This window comes from Zygosaccharomyces rouxii (genome assembly GCF_000026365.1).
Source record: "Zygosaccharomyces rouxii strain CBS732 chromosome C complete sequence".
Classification (NCBI taxonomy): Eukaryota; Fungi; Ascomycota; class Saccharomycetes; order Saccharomycetales; family Saccharomycetaceae; genus Zygosaccharomyces; species Zygosaccharomyces rouxii.
In genome coordinates, this window is record NC_012992.1 from 1,376,885 (window position 1) to 1,391,159 (window position 14,275).

The 14,275-nt window shown below is 40.4% G+C and overlaps 7 protein-coding genes across 7 annotated transcripts; 3 read left to right on the plus strand and 4 right to left on the minus strand.

Moving 5' to 3' along the window:
* Positions 1-12: 12 nt before the first annotated feature.
* On the minus strand, positions 13-2,979 carry FHL1 (Fhl1p; the record flags this gene model as incomplete). Its single annotated transcript, XM_002496362.1, has 1 exon — positions 13-2,979. One exon carries the CDS (start codon positions 2,977-2,979, stop codon positions 13-15), a length of 2,967 nt encoding a protein of 988 aa, XP_002496407.1.
* A 496-nt stretch (positions 2,980-3,475) lies between these two features.
* On the minus strand, positions 3,476-5,929 carry COG4 (Golgi transport complex subunit COG4; the record flags this gene model as incomplete). Its single annotated transcript, XM_002496363.1, has 1 exon — positions 3,476-5,929. The coding sequence occupies one exon, from the start codon at positions 5,927-5,929 to the stop codon at positions 3,476-3,478; it is 2,454 nt and encodes an 817-aa protein (XP_002496408.1).
* Positions 5,930-6,274: 345 nt separating this feature from the next.
* On the minus strand, positions 6,275-7,276 carry PIL1 (lipid-binding protein PIL1; the record flags this gene model as incomplete). Its single annotated transcript, XM_002496364.1, has 1 exon — positions 6,275-7,276. One exon carries the CDS (start codon positions 7,274-7,276, stop codon positions 6,275-6,277), a length of 1,002 nt encoding a protein of 333 aa, XP_002496409.1.
* Positions 7,277-8,106: 830 nt separating this feature from the next.
* On the minus strand, positions 8,107-8,739 carry YTH1 (cleavage polyadenylation factor RNA-binding subunit YTH1; the record flags this gene model as incomplete). The annotated part of the gene is made up of 1 exon (XM_002496365.1): positions 8,107-8,739. One exon carries the CDS (start codon positions 8,737-8,739, stop codon positions 8,107-8,109), a length of 633 nt encoding a protein of 210 aa, XP_002496410.1.
* A 460-nt stretch (positions 8,740-9,199) lies between these two features.
* Positions 9,200-10,426, plus strand: RPN7 (proteasome regulatory particle lid subunit RPN7; the record flags this gene model as incomplete). Its single annotated transcript, XM_002496366.1, has 1 exon — positions 9,200-10,426. One exon carries the CDS (start codon positions 9,200-9,202, stop codon positions 10,424-10,426), a length of 1,227 nt encoding a protein of 408 aa, XP_002496411.1.
* Positions 10,427-11,160: 734 nt separating this feature from the next.
* On the plus strand, positions 11,161-12,840 carry CTT1 (catalase T; the record flags this gene model as incomplete). Its single annotated transcript, XM_002496367.1, has 1 exon — positions 11,161-12,840. One exon carries the CDS (start codon positions 11,161-11,163, stop codon positions 12,838-12,840), a length of 1,680 nt encoding a protein of 559 aa, XP_002496412.1.
* A 363-nt stretch (positions 12,841-13,203) lies between these two features.
* ZYRO0C17842g (elongation of very long chain fatty acids protein) lies at positions 13,204-14,259 on the plus strand (the record flags this gene model as incomplete). The annotated part of the gene is made up of 1 exon (XM_002496368.1): positions 13,204-14,259. The coding sequence occupies one exon, from the start codon at positions 13,204-13,206 to the stop codon at positions 14,257-14,259; it is 1,056 nt and encodes a 351-aa protein (XP_002496413.1).
* Between the last annotated feature and the right edge of the window lie 16 nt (positions 14,260-14,275).

The window sequence follows — 14,275 nt, forward strand, 5'->3', positions numbered from 1 at the left end:
ATTAAAGTAAGATTACACCTGACTATCATTAGTATCTGTATTACTTCCAGCACCCAAAACATTCGAAATCTCCTCACCTCTGTTAGACGCTGTTTCATTCGAACTCTTCTTATCGTCTTTACCATTATTATGATTATCATCATCATCGTCACCAGATGAAGCGCTAGAATTGCTGTCATCATCGTCGTCATCGTCGTCATCGTCATCATCTTTTCCAGAACCTTTATTGCCATCATCAGTATTCTCCTCCTCATCGTCACTATCTGGAGAATCATCAGAAGTACTCGATTCATCACCATCTTGATCGTGAGTCCGCTTTTGAGGAATGGTCGGTTTCGAAGATGATGATGAAGGTGGAGATACCCTTGTTGGCTGCCTTGGTTGGAAAAACCTTGATAACGATGTAGGATCAAAAGAACTTGACCCTTTTGCCGATGTATTAGTTTTATTTGAGTTAGTCGCACTAGAATAACTTGGCTTTGTCGTCTGGCTTGATGGAGTTTGGGTTTTTATTTGTGTATTTGAATTTTCTGAAGATGATGGCATGTTAACCAATTGTTTAACTTTACCATTTGTGGCTTTGGAAGTTGCTGCATTCACAGCAGCAGCTAGAATCAAATTCAAATGTTGTGGATTTTTATCCATTAGCGCTGTCAATGGATTACCACTTATACCCTTATTCTTAGCTGCCTGTGTGACTTGATTGATTGTCATAGCCAATGCCTGTGTCAAAATGCTGGCAATAGTTTGATTCGAAAGGCCCTTTCTGTTTTTAGTTAGGATAATTAGTTGTTCCTGCAAGTATTTCATTGTTCTTTGATGGTCGTTCATACTTGATTTTTTATCCGTTGCTCTATTAGCCGCCAAAGTTTGAGATATGCTTTGCTGTCTACCGTTACTCTTTCCATCGTACCTGCCACCAGAACTGGATGACCCAGAGGCGGCCTTTCTAGCTCTTTGTTGCTGTTGTTGCTCGAGTCTTTCCTGTGCAGCAGCGGCCTTAGCAGCGGCTATTTCAGCCTGCTTTTTCTTTTGACGTTCTCTTTCGGCGATATAATCCTCATCAAGCCCCCATAGCCAACCTTTACCTTCCTTGGAAACTTTTCGGAAAGATTTATTGAGAGACAAATTGTGTCTCACTGAGCTTTGCCAACCATCCGGGCAGTATTTGTAATATGGAAACAGTTCTCTAATCCCAGCATAAATCTCTGATAATGACATACCTTTGGGGCTAGAATATTTTCTTATGCATTCAGTTAATAGAGCAGAGTAAGAACAAGTAGGTTTCGTCCGGTATTCTGGTGGAATCTCTTCCAGGGAATAGACCTTTTTTGGAACCTTGGGCGGTCTCCTCTCTCTTTCCCGCTTGACTGTAGAGGGTTGAGGTTGAGGTTGAGGTTGAGGTTGAGGCGGCAGTGTTGGTTTCGCAGGAATAGGCTTTGGGTGAGTAATCTCGGCATGTGCAGCAGCAATAGCAGGATCGTTTTCCAAAGTTATGTTAGTATCTGAAACCACAGGAGATGCTGTCTTAATCTCTTCGAGTAATTTTTTGGATTCATTTTCTTCTTTGACCTTAGAATCCAACTCTTCCGGACCAGCAGAGAGAGGAGGTTCAGGACTCTTCTGTGGTTGCTCACCTTTCTCTTGATCAGGCAAGACGAATTGAAAGGGTATCTGACCAATTTGAATCTTTGTCTTATTCCTTAAAGGTACCGTATTACCCCTTTCCACAAAAATGTCATCAACAAAGGCACCATTTTTACCAATGATAGATAACTCGAATCTTCCAGTCCCAAAATTATAAAAAATTTGAGCGTGTCTTCGAGAGATGGATTTCGATGGACTTAAATTAACATCAACTTTATGAGAAAAATCGTTTTCCGATCTTCTTCCAATAATAACATGCAGAGTTTGAACGTAGAATGTAAAGCTTTGGAAATCTAACCTAGCGTATGCAGAAATAGTCGGTTGTTCGTCTGGGAGAGAGATACCATTTTCACCTTGTTGGCCTTGAACCCCATCTTCATCGATGCTATTTTGGCCTTGCATCTGTGACATTAAAATCTCGTGTTGTTGAAACATCACGGGTGTCAAAGAATCGTGACGCTTACGCCTCATAAGATCACCTCTCTCTTGTAAAATAGCAGCAGGCGAATGCTCATCTTCATGTTTGAAGAGCCGCTGTGCCTTTAAAGACGAACCTGAAGATTCACCGGGTATGGCGGCTACTGAGCTAGTCCTTATGTCTTCTGCATCCGAGGCTGCCACCTTGGGGGATACAGTTGCATCTTTTTCAACCGAGTTACTCCTCGCCAGTCGTCCATCCCTGCTCGGTGCTTCTGTAATTTGCTGACTCGCTTCGTTCCCTGCATGACCTTTATCATTCCCATCTTCTTCACTATCCTCTTCTTCTTCATCGTCATCATCATCATCATCGTCGTCGTCCTCATCATCATCTTCGTCCTCATTGTCTTCATCTTTCCCACTTTCATTCTTGTCCTCCTCATCTTCATCTCCTGTTTCACTTCCTGATGATACTTCTGCTTCTCCCCTCATCGCATGCTCTAAAATCTCATCTGCGTCAAATATCTCACCACCTTGTTTTGTATCCAGCTCAAGAAGCCTGGATAAATCTTCGTGGTCTATATTATCTGGTAATTCCAAACTTGGTGCATCATCCACATGTTCTTCTTGTATTCCTTGTACTTGCTGCTCCTCATTGGGCTGACTCTCGAAATTTGTATTTATAATATCTGCTTCTTCGATAGACGGTACTCCATGGAACACTGATTCATCATTATGACTTGTAGCTGTATCGGTAATCTCCATTCCCACATCTTCTTCGCCTTGAGCCTGTCCTGCCGCTAGGGCGCCTATTTGGGTTTCCACATCATTTTCCTCCATCATATGGTCATTAATATCATAACTGGATAGTTCGGCAGGCTTCGTATCATTCGGCACATGCTGTATAGCGTCCATAATACCACTATTTCGAATCTATTATGACGTTCACAAATTGGCAACCTCTGAAATGGAAACAATCTATTATGGTTGCAATAATAGTAACAATGTATGAAAAACCCTAGAATATTAAAACAAGGTTCCCTGAATATTAAAACCTGAGATAGACTGGTAATGATGCCCTTCTATAGTGAGGAAGCCTTGTCCAAGAACAATACAAAAAATAATAATAGAAAAAAAAGTGACAAAGACTTGAAAACTACCGCGAAGTAGCTGACTTGCCAAGCAGTCAGGGAATCCTTAACGTTGTATCTGTGGCCGAAATAACCTTTAATGGATTTACAAGTCCATTTGTTTACACTATGAGGGAGAGCCTTTCGAAATTTAATTTCTTGATGAATTTCTTGACTTATTTTCATCGTGACTATGTAAATACGCTACGTACATGATGACCGATATAAGTGCTATATAACAATACGGTGTAGCATTATAGTATTATAATATTACAGCGTATTCAATGCCTCTTATCAACTTTTAAACTTCTGACTTTGATTCTTTCCTGTGGTGAGATGACCCAGTTCATGCCACTCTCGATCTCTTCCTTGATGTCGCCCGAATCCACGTCGAAATCGTCATCGTCAAATCCTAGGACAAGAACTAACTGAGTCAATTTGGTGAATTTCTCTCTTAATATGTAGTTGGTAGAGCATACCGTAGTTATTAACAGGCTGAGCTCTCTGTCAAGTTTTGTAGCACCGAGTTCGTTTACTCTTAGAGTCCATACTCTTTGTTCTAAAATTCGAACAATGGTGTCAATCATTAATGACAACAGTTCCGCCCAAGATTCAGCACAGAAAACATTCTGAAATGGTATCATTGTAGATTTCCATTTGGACACGAAGTCATTAACACTAGATAGATTTTCAAAATCATCAGCGTTAGAAATATAATTGTCCTCATTACCGTTACTGAAAACAGGATGGATCAAAGTTCGTATTTTGCTCAAAAACACACTTTCGAAAAGAATCTTAACACACCATTTCTGTAACTTATTATTCTGTCTAATGATCAACCCTTCACAAGCTCCAATTTTTTTCGATAAGTTAGTGGAATCCTCACCAAAGGGGAAATTATCATGAAGAAGATTTGGATTTTCCTCTAAAATTTCAACTGTTAATAGACGATGCACAAATCTTACGTTAAAGTACAACGTATTCACGTAGATCAAATATTGACGTAGAAACATCACAGATTCGTTATCAGAGACCACTGATTGTAAATTGGATTGAATGTTGGTCAGGGCATTGGCGGCAGCACCTCTAAAATTGAACCCCAATTGTGATAGTTTTGTTGATGACTGGGTAGTACCGGTGGAATTTGGATGATTATCGACTTTTTTCAAAAAAAGAGTCGATGCCAGTTTAGGATGTAAATCTTTAAATTTATTTTGCATGAATCTGACTAAAAATTCATTTTGATAAAATTTAGCTAATTGATCCAGAAAATGCGAAAGTAGTTCAGATTGTCCAGTATTAACTGTTAAAATTAAAGTCCTTTTAATTAAAATGGATAAATCCTCCAATACAGATGAAATCGGATAGGTAGATAAATCTGTATGTTTGAAAGGTTTTGTTGAAACCAATTTGTCTAATAAAGGTAATTCTTCCAAGGAAAGACTCTTACGGAAGGATCTTTGTAGGTAATGGACAATTAAAATTTGGAAATTCGACAAAAAATTGTCATTGCTTAGTTTAGTCGTCAATTGCCCATTTAAAATTGGCGAAGGAGGTTGTAATGGCGATTTCGTCTCGTTACGAAACTCATACCAACGAACGCTAAAGAAAAGTGAATACATGGACCAGTTTTGTAAAATTTGTGAAAATTCCGTCATCAAACTTGATAATTCGGCCACTGTAATTGGCTCGTTAATTGCCTCTTCGTTAGATCCTTCACGATATTGTTGATTTTGTTGTTGTAGTTGCTGTTGTTGCTGTTGATATTGCGGTTGATGATGCCTGGGATTTGAATTCCATTCGTTAACGCCATGTACCACTCTTTGTAATTTACGGACTTCTGTGAAGACGTCAAGTACTAATCCAGCTTGTAGATCGACCTCCTTTTCCACCTTCTCCATGACGTGCACCATGTGATGTAACCCGTAGCAGGCGGCAATGATTTGACTATGGTTATTGATCACTGTGGAAACAATTTTACAAAGGTGTAAAAGTGCCTGAGCAAATACACCAGGCCTTTTGTTTTCACCTGTCATGATTTTTCTAGATTGACCTGCTACGATATCACAAACGTATTTGGAATAGAGATCCAAACCAAGAGAATCTTGACCAATCAGCGGGAACATCTGAAATGTTAAAGTCAATTGATCAACATCTTGACGAGACGCAGCATCCAAAAAATTCGTCTTGAATACTTTTGTACATTTTTCACACCATTGATTTACCAAAACTGATGGATCCTCAGGAATTTCACTTGATGGAACAACACGCTTAGCGAACTGTGAATCCATGACCTTTGGATCCAATTGACGAATCTGTTGAATACTTCTAGCAACTGTAGAGTATTCATTCTTGCTAAATGCTTCGTGTGCAACTGCTATATGTGTCTTTAAAGAACGTACTTGGGTAACGAATTGAAGCGTTGTATCAACCAATTTTCTCTCTTTATCAGCTCTACTAATATCTGAATGAACTTGTCTTGCAACATTATGAGAATCCGATACAAGACTCAATGCATTTTGGTAATGTGCCAATATAGAAGTCAAATCCGTTCTTTGTAGTTCTAATCGACGTATACTTTTGTTATGCCTTAATTCAGCATCTTGGATGAATTTATCCAATTTGACTAAAGTTTCAGCATCTTCTCTTTGTAAGAGTGCCTGTAGTTTATCCACCTGGGACTGAGTGGCCAATTTCTGCAATAAAACTTGGTATTTAATTGCCTGATCCTCCATTTCCCTCGAGTCTTGGGTTTCTTTGACGTTTAATTGAAAACGTTGTTTTTGACTTACTTAGACGTTCGTCTATTATAGGTGATTAAACACGATTGATTATACAAACACAACATAGCATTAATTATAATTAAGGCGGGAAGAAGTAAAATGAAATAAAATAAATTGAAAGATAAGTAATCTAAAAGTTAACAAGAATTGAATTATTTGTAGAAAAGTAAAAGCATTAATGTTATTATTACTGATATGTCGACTTTTTTTTCTTTTGTTTTTCTTTTCCTAAGAGCACAGAACACAAGCTTTCTTCACATTATTAGCTCATAAGCATCTCCCTTCTAAGACTCAGACTTAAGCTAACGGAGCTTCTTCTTGTACTTGATGAGAGTGAGTTCCGTGTTGCCAAGCTGGCTCTTCTTCCTCAACGTATTCCTCTCCTTCTGGGAGCTCTTCGACGACTTCCTCTTCCTCTGGCTCACCATCAACGTAATCTTCTTCGTACTCTTCTTCTGGAATGTATTCGTCTTGCTTGAAAGAAAGAGTTGGTTTGACCAAAGCGGAATCTAGAGTCCATTCGTTCAAAGCAGATTCAGCATCGATGATAATTTGCTTAGATGCTTCATAACCATCGTAAGCTGGTCTAGTTTCACCTGGTGTCACAGGTGAATCATCTAACAATTCCAAGAGAGCCTTACCGTAACCTGCAATTAGGGCAATCTTTTCAGAATGTTCAATGATAGAATCGAATTGATAGTGGAAGGCAGCACGCAATTTTGACCTTGTGATGTTTGACAGTTGAGCTTCTGCGACCAATGATTCAGCTTCAGCTCTAACCAATTCTTGTTCCAAAACTTCAATCTTTGGAGATTCTGGATCCTTGTATTTCAAGTAAGCAATCTTATCAGTGACCTTGTCCTTTCTGTCACGAGATGGTTGGACGGAACCTTCAATGTCTCTGATAGATTTTAGAGTCAAACGGTACTGGTCGTAACGATCGATGAATTGGTCATCCAATTCAGAAACTTCGTAGATTAGCACACCCAATTTATCAGTAATATCGGAAACGTCATCATCGTTTTCTAGACCCCAGATGGATAACTGCTTAGCAGCATCACGTCTTTCGTTGGCAGCCACTTCCATTGAACGCAAAACGTTCTTTTCCATCTTGACCAACTGGGAAAGCTTCCTCGAAAGTTCAGGACCAAAGGAACCAGCGGTATTACGACGGAAAGAGTAGGCCAAACCACCCTTACCAAAGAACCGACTCTTGGTAGAGGAAGTTGGTGGTGGTGGATTCTGAAGTTCAGAAGCAGTTGGTACTCTTGAGTTTCTTAGAGAATACGTTCTATGCATTTGTTTTGATAGTTATATTGGTAATAACAGTAAGGGGAGAACTAATTCAAAAAAGAAAAAATATTATAGTCTAACCAAAGTACAATTTCTTCTCTTCTAGCAGTATAATATAGTTCCTCTCTCACTATCTCTCCTATTCCTAGTGCTAGCAAAGAGGAGAAAAGGGGCAAAGGGTTGTCAAGGAAATCGCCTGCTGTTGAGAACACAGTTTATATAATTACCAGTACTCATAATCTTTGAACGAAAAAAGCAAACTCATCCCTTTTCCTCTTTGGGCAAATTGCGGTTCGCGGTATCGCGCAGTGAATAATTTTTTTTTTTTGTTTGTCCTGTGCGGCCATTTCTGAGTTGTGGTGGATTGGGTTCTAAGGGCGGAGTTCTCTATGCTTCTCTCGTCGTCAAGATTATGAATGAAAGAGGGTAACCAGCCCATGAGATTTGCTAAGTTCCAAACCCCTCCTACCTATTACGTCGAGAGTGTTGTCCATTTCATTGCAGGGGCATATACCGGATTGGGGAAGCTAGTAGCGGATCGGTAAAGGAATAGCTCGGGAGAATAATAGAAGAGCCCAGCAAGGTGATTAATATGAGATAATGAGGCACTTGGCGTTCAAAAACATCTGCTGGTCTCAATTCCTAAAAAATATGTTGGGGGGAAAACCCGATTGGGCAGACATAGAGAAGGAAACCCCCAGGAAAAAGAAAGGAAAGGGGAGGTGAGCGAACAGGGAATAGCTACTCGTGCTTTGTGACGGCGGTAACGAAGTAAGGAAGCAAAAAAAGCTCACGTGCACAGCAACATTGCTGCACTGCAATATCCAAAAAGAGTTCTATGCAGGTATTTCACCATTAATTATTGCATTCAGTCTTCTTTCCTTCTCAGCATCCGACTTCCTCGTATTTATTTCTTCATCCTTCTTGATTCTCAACTTACTCAAGTCACCAGGCACTACAAATGATGGATGTGCCATATCACAATCACGTCTACCCAAAGGACAAAATCCGGTTAAGTAGCGCGGACATAACACTTTCTTCACATGACGTTTTTTGCAATTTGGACCCTGTGGACAAAATCCCATTGTGTATTCCTCGCAGGGCGCAATCTTTGACTGTGGGTCTATATGTAGATACTGACATTCGGGTGTTTGAGTACAGTAGCCGTTTTTCGAATAGAAAACACATTCTGGCATCTTACGTAAATTGTACTCGTGTAGATATTCACATTGGTCGTTCTTTTTACACAATCCACGTAACCAGTGCTTACAAACGATCTTGTTATGGAATATGGGCAAGACGTGTTTCTTCGGACATGATGCGCCTCTGGGACATGAACTTGGGCCCTCTCTTGGATTGTAAAATTCACATACGGGTCTATCAGGATCCTGCGAGAACGAGTACTCCTGCCTTAGAAATGGCTCAAATTTAAAGGGATACAGCGAGGTATCCATATGCACAACAGTCATGGTTGGGAAACAGGCTTTAGTGTTTGGTTCTCAGGGTTGGTGTTCGTTACGCCTGTATGATAAATCGAATCCATACGAATATGTTTGTTAGCTTGTATTGTTTGTTAAGTGAGAAGAAGTGATAATTGAAAAACGATGAAGATCGTGAATGACGAAAGGAAAACTATCACATGGGCGGTGGTCGACATAGCGCCGCACAGGAGGCGGCTGTGCAACATGCATGGAACGGCGATTTTCTGGAACCTTCTGTTGGGAGATACGTGGCAAATGATGTGAGAAAATGGTTACCCTCACAAGTCACACGAGGAGCACGTGACTAGAGAAATCTCAAAAAAAAAAGTTCCAATCGCTTTCTAAGGGACCATATGTTATTGAACAGTTTGCCACTCAACGAAGAAGGCAATAAGCGGAAAGCCTAGTTCACCAAAGAGCATACATACAGTTATCGATCGTTATCATCATGGCTGAAGAAGAACCAGTTTTCGAGGATCCAGCAGTTCACAAGGTGCCCAATTACGAAGTATCAGAATGGGCGTTTGTTCTATCTCAACCCAAGATTAAAGCCAATAGACCAGAAGTAATTTCAAAAGTCTTAGAAGTCATTGAGCAAGAGGAAATGGGACCTTACTACAAATACCTATGCGAAGAATATTTACCTCAGGGCGTGTTAAAGTTCGATTCCAAATTTTATGAACAGTTGTGTGACAAGAACGAGCAGCATATTACAGAACTCAAAGAGCATTTAAGCGAAGTAGAGGAAAATGACGAAGGTGAATTGGAACAAGCACAGTGTTGGATTAAATTGGGTGAATACTATGCACAAATCGGTGATCGTGTCAATGCAGAAGAAACTTTAGAAAAGGCATTACAGAAGGCTATATCTACAGGTGCAAAGATTGACGTTATTATGACAATTACAAGACTAGGATTCTTCTACAACGACCAAAAATTCGTCAAGGAAAAATTGGAACAGGCAAACTTAATGATTGAAAAAGGTGGTGATTGGGAGAGACGTAATCGTTTCAAAACATATTTGGGTATCCACTGTTTAGCTATCAGAGATTTTAAAGAGGCGGCTAAGCTTTTAGTGGATTCTCTGGCGACTTTTACATCGAATGAATTGACCTCATACGAAAGCATTGCTACTTACGCATCCGTAGCAGGTCTATTTACTCTTGAAAGAACGGAGTTGAAGTCTAAAGTGATCGATTCACCTGAGATGTTATCGTTGCTAACCACAACAAAGGCCTTACAATCGATCAGCTCACTAACGATCTCCCTTTACACCTCCGAGTACGCTTCGTTCTTCCCCTACTTGTTGGAAACTTACGATAACGTTCTAGTGCCCTGCAAATATTTGAATGCTCACGCGGACTTTTTTGTCAGGGAAATGAGATGCAAGGTATACGCTCAACTACTAGAATCCTACAACACTCTTTCACTAACGTCCATGGCCCAAGCATTCGGTGTAAGTGTAGATTTTATCGACGCTGATTTGGGTAAATTTGTACCTAACAAACAATTGAATTGCGTAATTGATAGAGCTAACGGTGTTGTTGAAACCAACAGACCTGACAGCAAGAACGCTCAGTACCACTTGCTCGTTAAACAGGGTGACGGACTGCTGACCAAGATGCAGAAGTACAGCGCAGCAGTTAGATTGACTGGCTCAGATCACGTGGCATAATTGAATCCGTAGGTGCGTAGGTACGTAGTAGGTTCGTAGTAGGTACGTAGGTTCTAGTTTATCTATATACTTAATAATCACCGAGATATTTTTCGGTTTTTGGACAATTACCTGAGAGGCTGAAGCAATGTCGACGGGTACGTCCCGTTTGGGCTTTCTGGGCCTTGCTTTCCCATTGGCATAATTTTTCAGATATGCATCGTAGATCCAGATCCCTTCGGAGTGTTATTAGTTAATACGATTTATTTTTTTTTCCAGCCAGCCGTACCAGCATGGGGGCCGATTTGCGGACGAGAGCAAAGAAGCGAACCAAATGATGTCTAATGGCACACTTACAAACGTATTGCCGTTAGACTTCGCTTGCCACAGTGTTCATTTACGAAGATATCGGTATTTTTCATTCCACATTCGAAAGGCATATGCGGTGTAATTGAACTAAGGATTGGAAGGGGTGACGATGTGCATATTTGTGAGGGATGAACTCAACAAGCGATATCACCGAGGGGGGCCTTCTAGGGATGAATGTGCTTAATTGTCAGCGATATCACCGAGAGAACTTCTTTCTAGGGATGCACTCAATTGTCAGCGATCGTACCGAACGTGGCTTTCTTTCCAGGGATTATCTAATAATGGTTTCGCCAATCAATACTTAAAGGGCTGCTTTCCACTTCATTAAAGGTTGTATCTCAAATTCCCTAGAACATCAAGAAACAACCATTAGCAACAATCACAAAATGGTAGGCCAACAACCAGAACACATCTACTCTACTCAAAACGGATTCCCTCACTCTGCTCACCCATATGGTGCTCAATATGCTAGACCTGACGGTCCACTTCTCTTGCAGGACGTTCATCTAATTGAATCTCTAGCTCACTTCGACAGAGAAAGAATTCCAGAAAGAGTTGTCCACGCTAAGGGTGGTGGTTGCAGATTTGAATTTGAATTGACCGATTCTTTGAGCGACATCACTTTTGCCGCTCCATACCAAAAGCCAGGTTACAAATGCCCAGGTACAGTTAGATTCTCTACCGTCGGTGGTGAATCCGGTTCTCCTGATACTGCCAGAGATCCTAGAGGTACATCTTGGAAAATGTACACTGACTGGGGTGTTCATGATTACGTTTTCAACAACACTCCAGTCTTCTTCATTAGAGACGGTAACCAATTCCCTCATTTCATCCACACTCAAAAGAGATACCCACAATCACACTTGGGTCAAGGTGATGACAGTTCCATGTTCTGGGACTATCTAACCCAAAACCCTGAGTCTATTCACCAAATCGTCTACATGTTCGGTCCAAGAGGTACTCCAGCATCTTGGGGTGAGATGTCTTCATACTCTGGTCACACTTTCAAGTTTTACAACAAGGAAGGTGATATGACTTATGTGCAATTCCATATTCTTCCTGAAAAGGGTTTCCAATGTCTAAGTGGTGCTGAAGCTGCTCAATTGGGTGGTTCTTCACCTGATTACCACCACGGTAAGCTTTACAGACAATTGGAAAGAGGTGAGAAACCTCGTTACAACTGCTTTGTCCAAACTATGACACCAAAGCAGGCAGAAGAGTTCAGATACTCTGTTAACGACTTGACTAAGGTCTGGCCAAAGAAGCAGTTCCCATTGAGGAAATACGGTACTATTACTTTGACTGAAAATGTCGAAAACTACTTTGAAGAAATCGAACAAATCGCCTTCAGTCCTTCCAACACCTGTATCCCTGGTATTGGTCCTTCTAATGATTCTGTTTTGCAAGCTAGATTGTTCTCTTATCCTGACACCCAACGTCACAGATTGGGTGCTAACTACCAACAATTGCCTATTAACAGACCAAGAAATGCTGGTTGCCCATTCGCCACTATGTTTTCCACAAGCACAAAGACACCAGCCAACGAATGTCCTCACATTGCAACCAACTTCCAAAGAGATGGTCCAGGTTGTTTGTACAACAAGGGTAAGGAACCAAACTACATTTCCAACTTGCCTTCCGCAACCTTGAAGTTCAAGAACTTGACCGACGACAAGACCACTAACAAGTACAAGGGTGTCGCCCTACAAGGTGAAGAGTCTGCTTCCGTTAAGAAACAGGAATTCGAAAGAGAACGTCACGAAAGAATTGTTAACGGTAAGATCAACGAATACTTCATCAAGACTGGTGTGAGTGAGCTAGATGTCGAACAACCAAGAGCATTGTACGAAAAGGTGTTTAGCGATGCTGACAGGAAAGAATTGATCAGCAACGTTGTCGGACACGCTTCTAACATTCATGTTCCTGAGATCAAGACCAGAGTCAGTCAGTACTTCGGTTTGGTCAACAAAGACCTAGGAAAGGCTATTGCTGAAGGTCTAGGTATCAAATGGGAACCATTGGACTTGCAGAGGTACGCAGACGCTGTAGGCCATGTTCGCCTCTGAACCGATAACTATTATTTAATGTTTATATTTATTATCTAGTTATTTATCAGTGATGGTCTCCCATATTGGAGAGACATCATTAAACAACATTTCACGATTCGAGTTCAATAAATCTATTCTTCATTATTACGGCAGAGATTTGTCGGTCTTTCAGTTAATCGCGCTTTGTTGAAAAATTATCCAAACAAAACACGTCTTCGAATATAAAGAAACTTCAACTCAACATTCGAACGCACAGGAAAACTTTTATCGCTCTAAAAAAAAAAGAGAAGTGATTTCGTCGACTGTATCTATAGATAATAGTCACTAATTTTGTTTGGGTAGCTGCTGTTGTACTATTACTTGCTTTTTCAAAACGAAATCATGGAAGGAGCTATTGAGAATGTGGTTATGGAGCATGTTCAAGAACAAGCGCTCGATAACTCAGGTATCTTAAGTGAGTTTATTCCAACGCTGGATAGACCATTCTTTAACATTTATCTTTGGGGACATTTTGATTCGATTGTGTCCAAGATAACTGGTGGTAGATTCATCCCACACGAATTCAAATTCGTTGCTGATAAATTACCTTTGAGTGACCTAAAGTCCGTAATTGCAGCAATCTCCACTTATTATGTTGTCATATTTGGCGGTAAATTTCTTCTGAGGCATTCCGAACCATTTAAATTAAACCTCTTATTCCAATTGCACAATTTATTCCTAACGCTAGGATCACTATGCCTATTGACGTTGATGGTCGAACAATTGATCCCAATCGTTTGGAGAAATGGACTTTTCTATGCTATCTGTGATATCGGTGCTTGGACTCAACCAATGGTAACACTTTACTACATCAATTATGTCTTTAAATTCGTTGAATTTATCGATACGCTGTTTTTGGTGTTGAAGAAGAAGAAGTTGACATTTCTTCACACTTATCACCACGGTGCAACCGCCTTACTGTGCTTTACTCAATTGGTGGGTACAACTGCAATCTCCTGGGTGCCAATTACTTTAAATTTGGGAGTTCACGTTTTGATGTACTTCTATTACTTATTAGCAGCAAGTGGAATTAGAGTTTGGTGGAAAGAATGGGTTACTAGATTTCAAATTCTCCAATTTGTTCTAGATATCATTTTCATCTATTTTGCAGTTTACCAAAAAGTGGTTCATCTATATTTCCCAACTTTCCCACACTGTGGTGATTGTGTCGGTTCAACAACTGCCACCTTTTCCGGTTGTGCTATTTTGTCTTCCTATTTATTCCTATTCGTGGCATTTTACATTGAAATTTACAAAAACAAAGGTACCAAGAAGAGTAGAGTCGTGAAGCGTGCCAGTGGTGGTGTTGCCGCCAAAGTTAATGAATATGTTAACATCGATTTGCAAAATGTTTCAACACCTTCTCCATCTCCAACTAGAGGTTCCAGAAGAAGATAGACTAAAGACGTTTTCT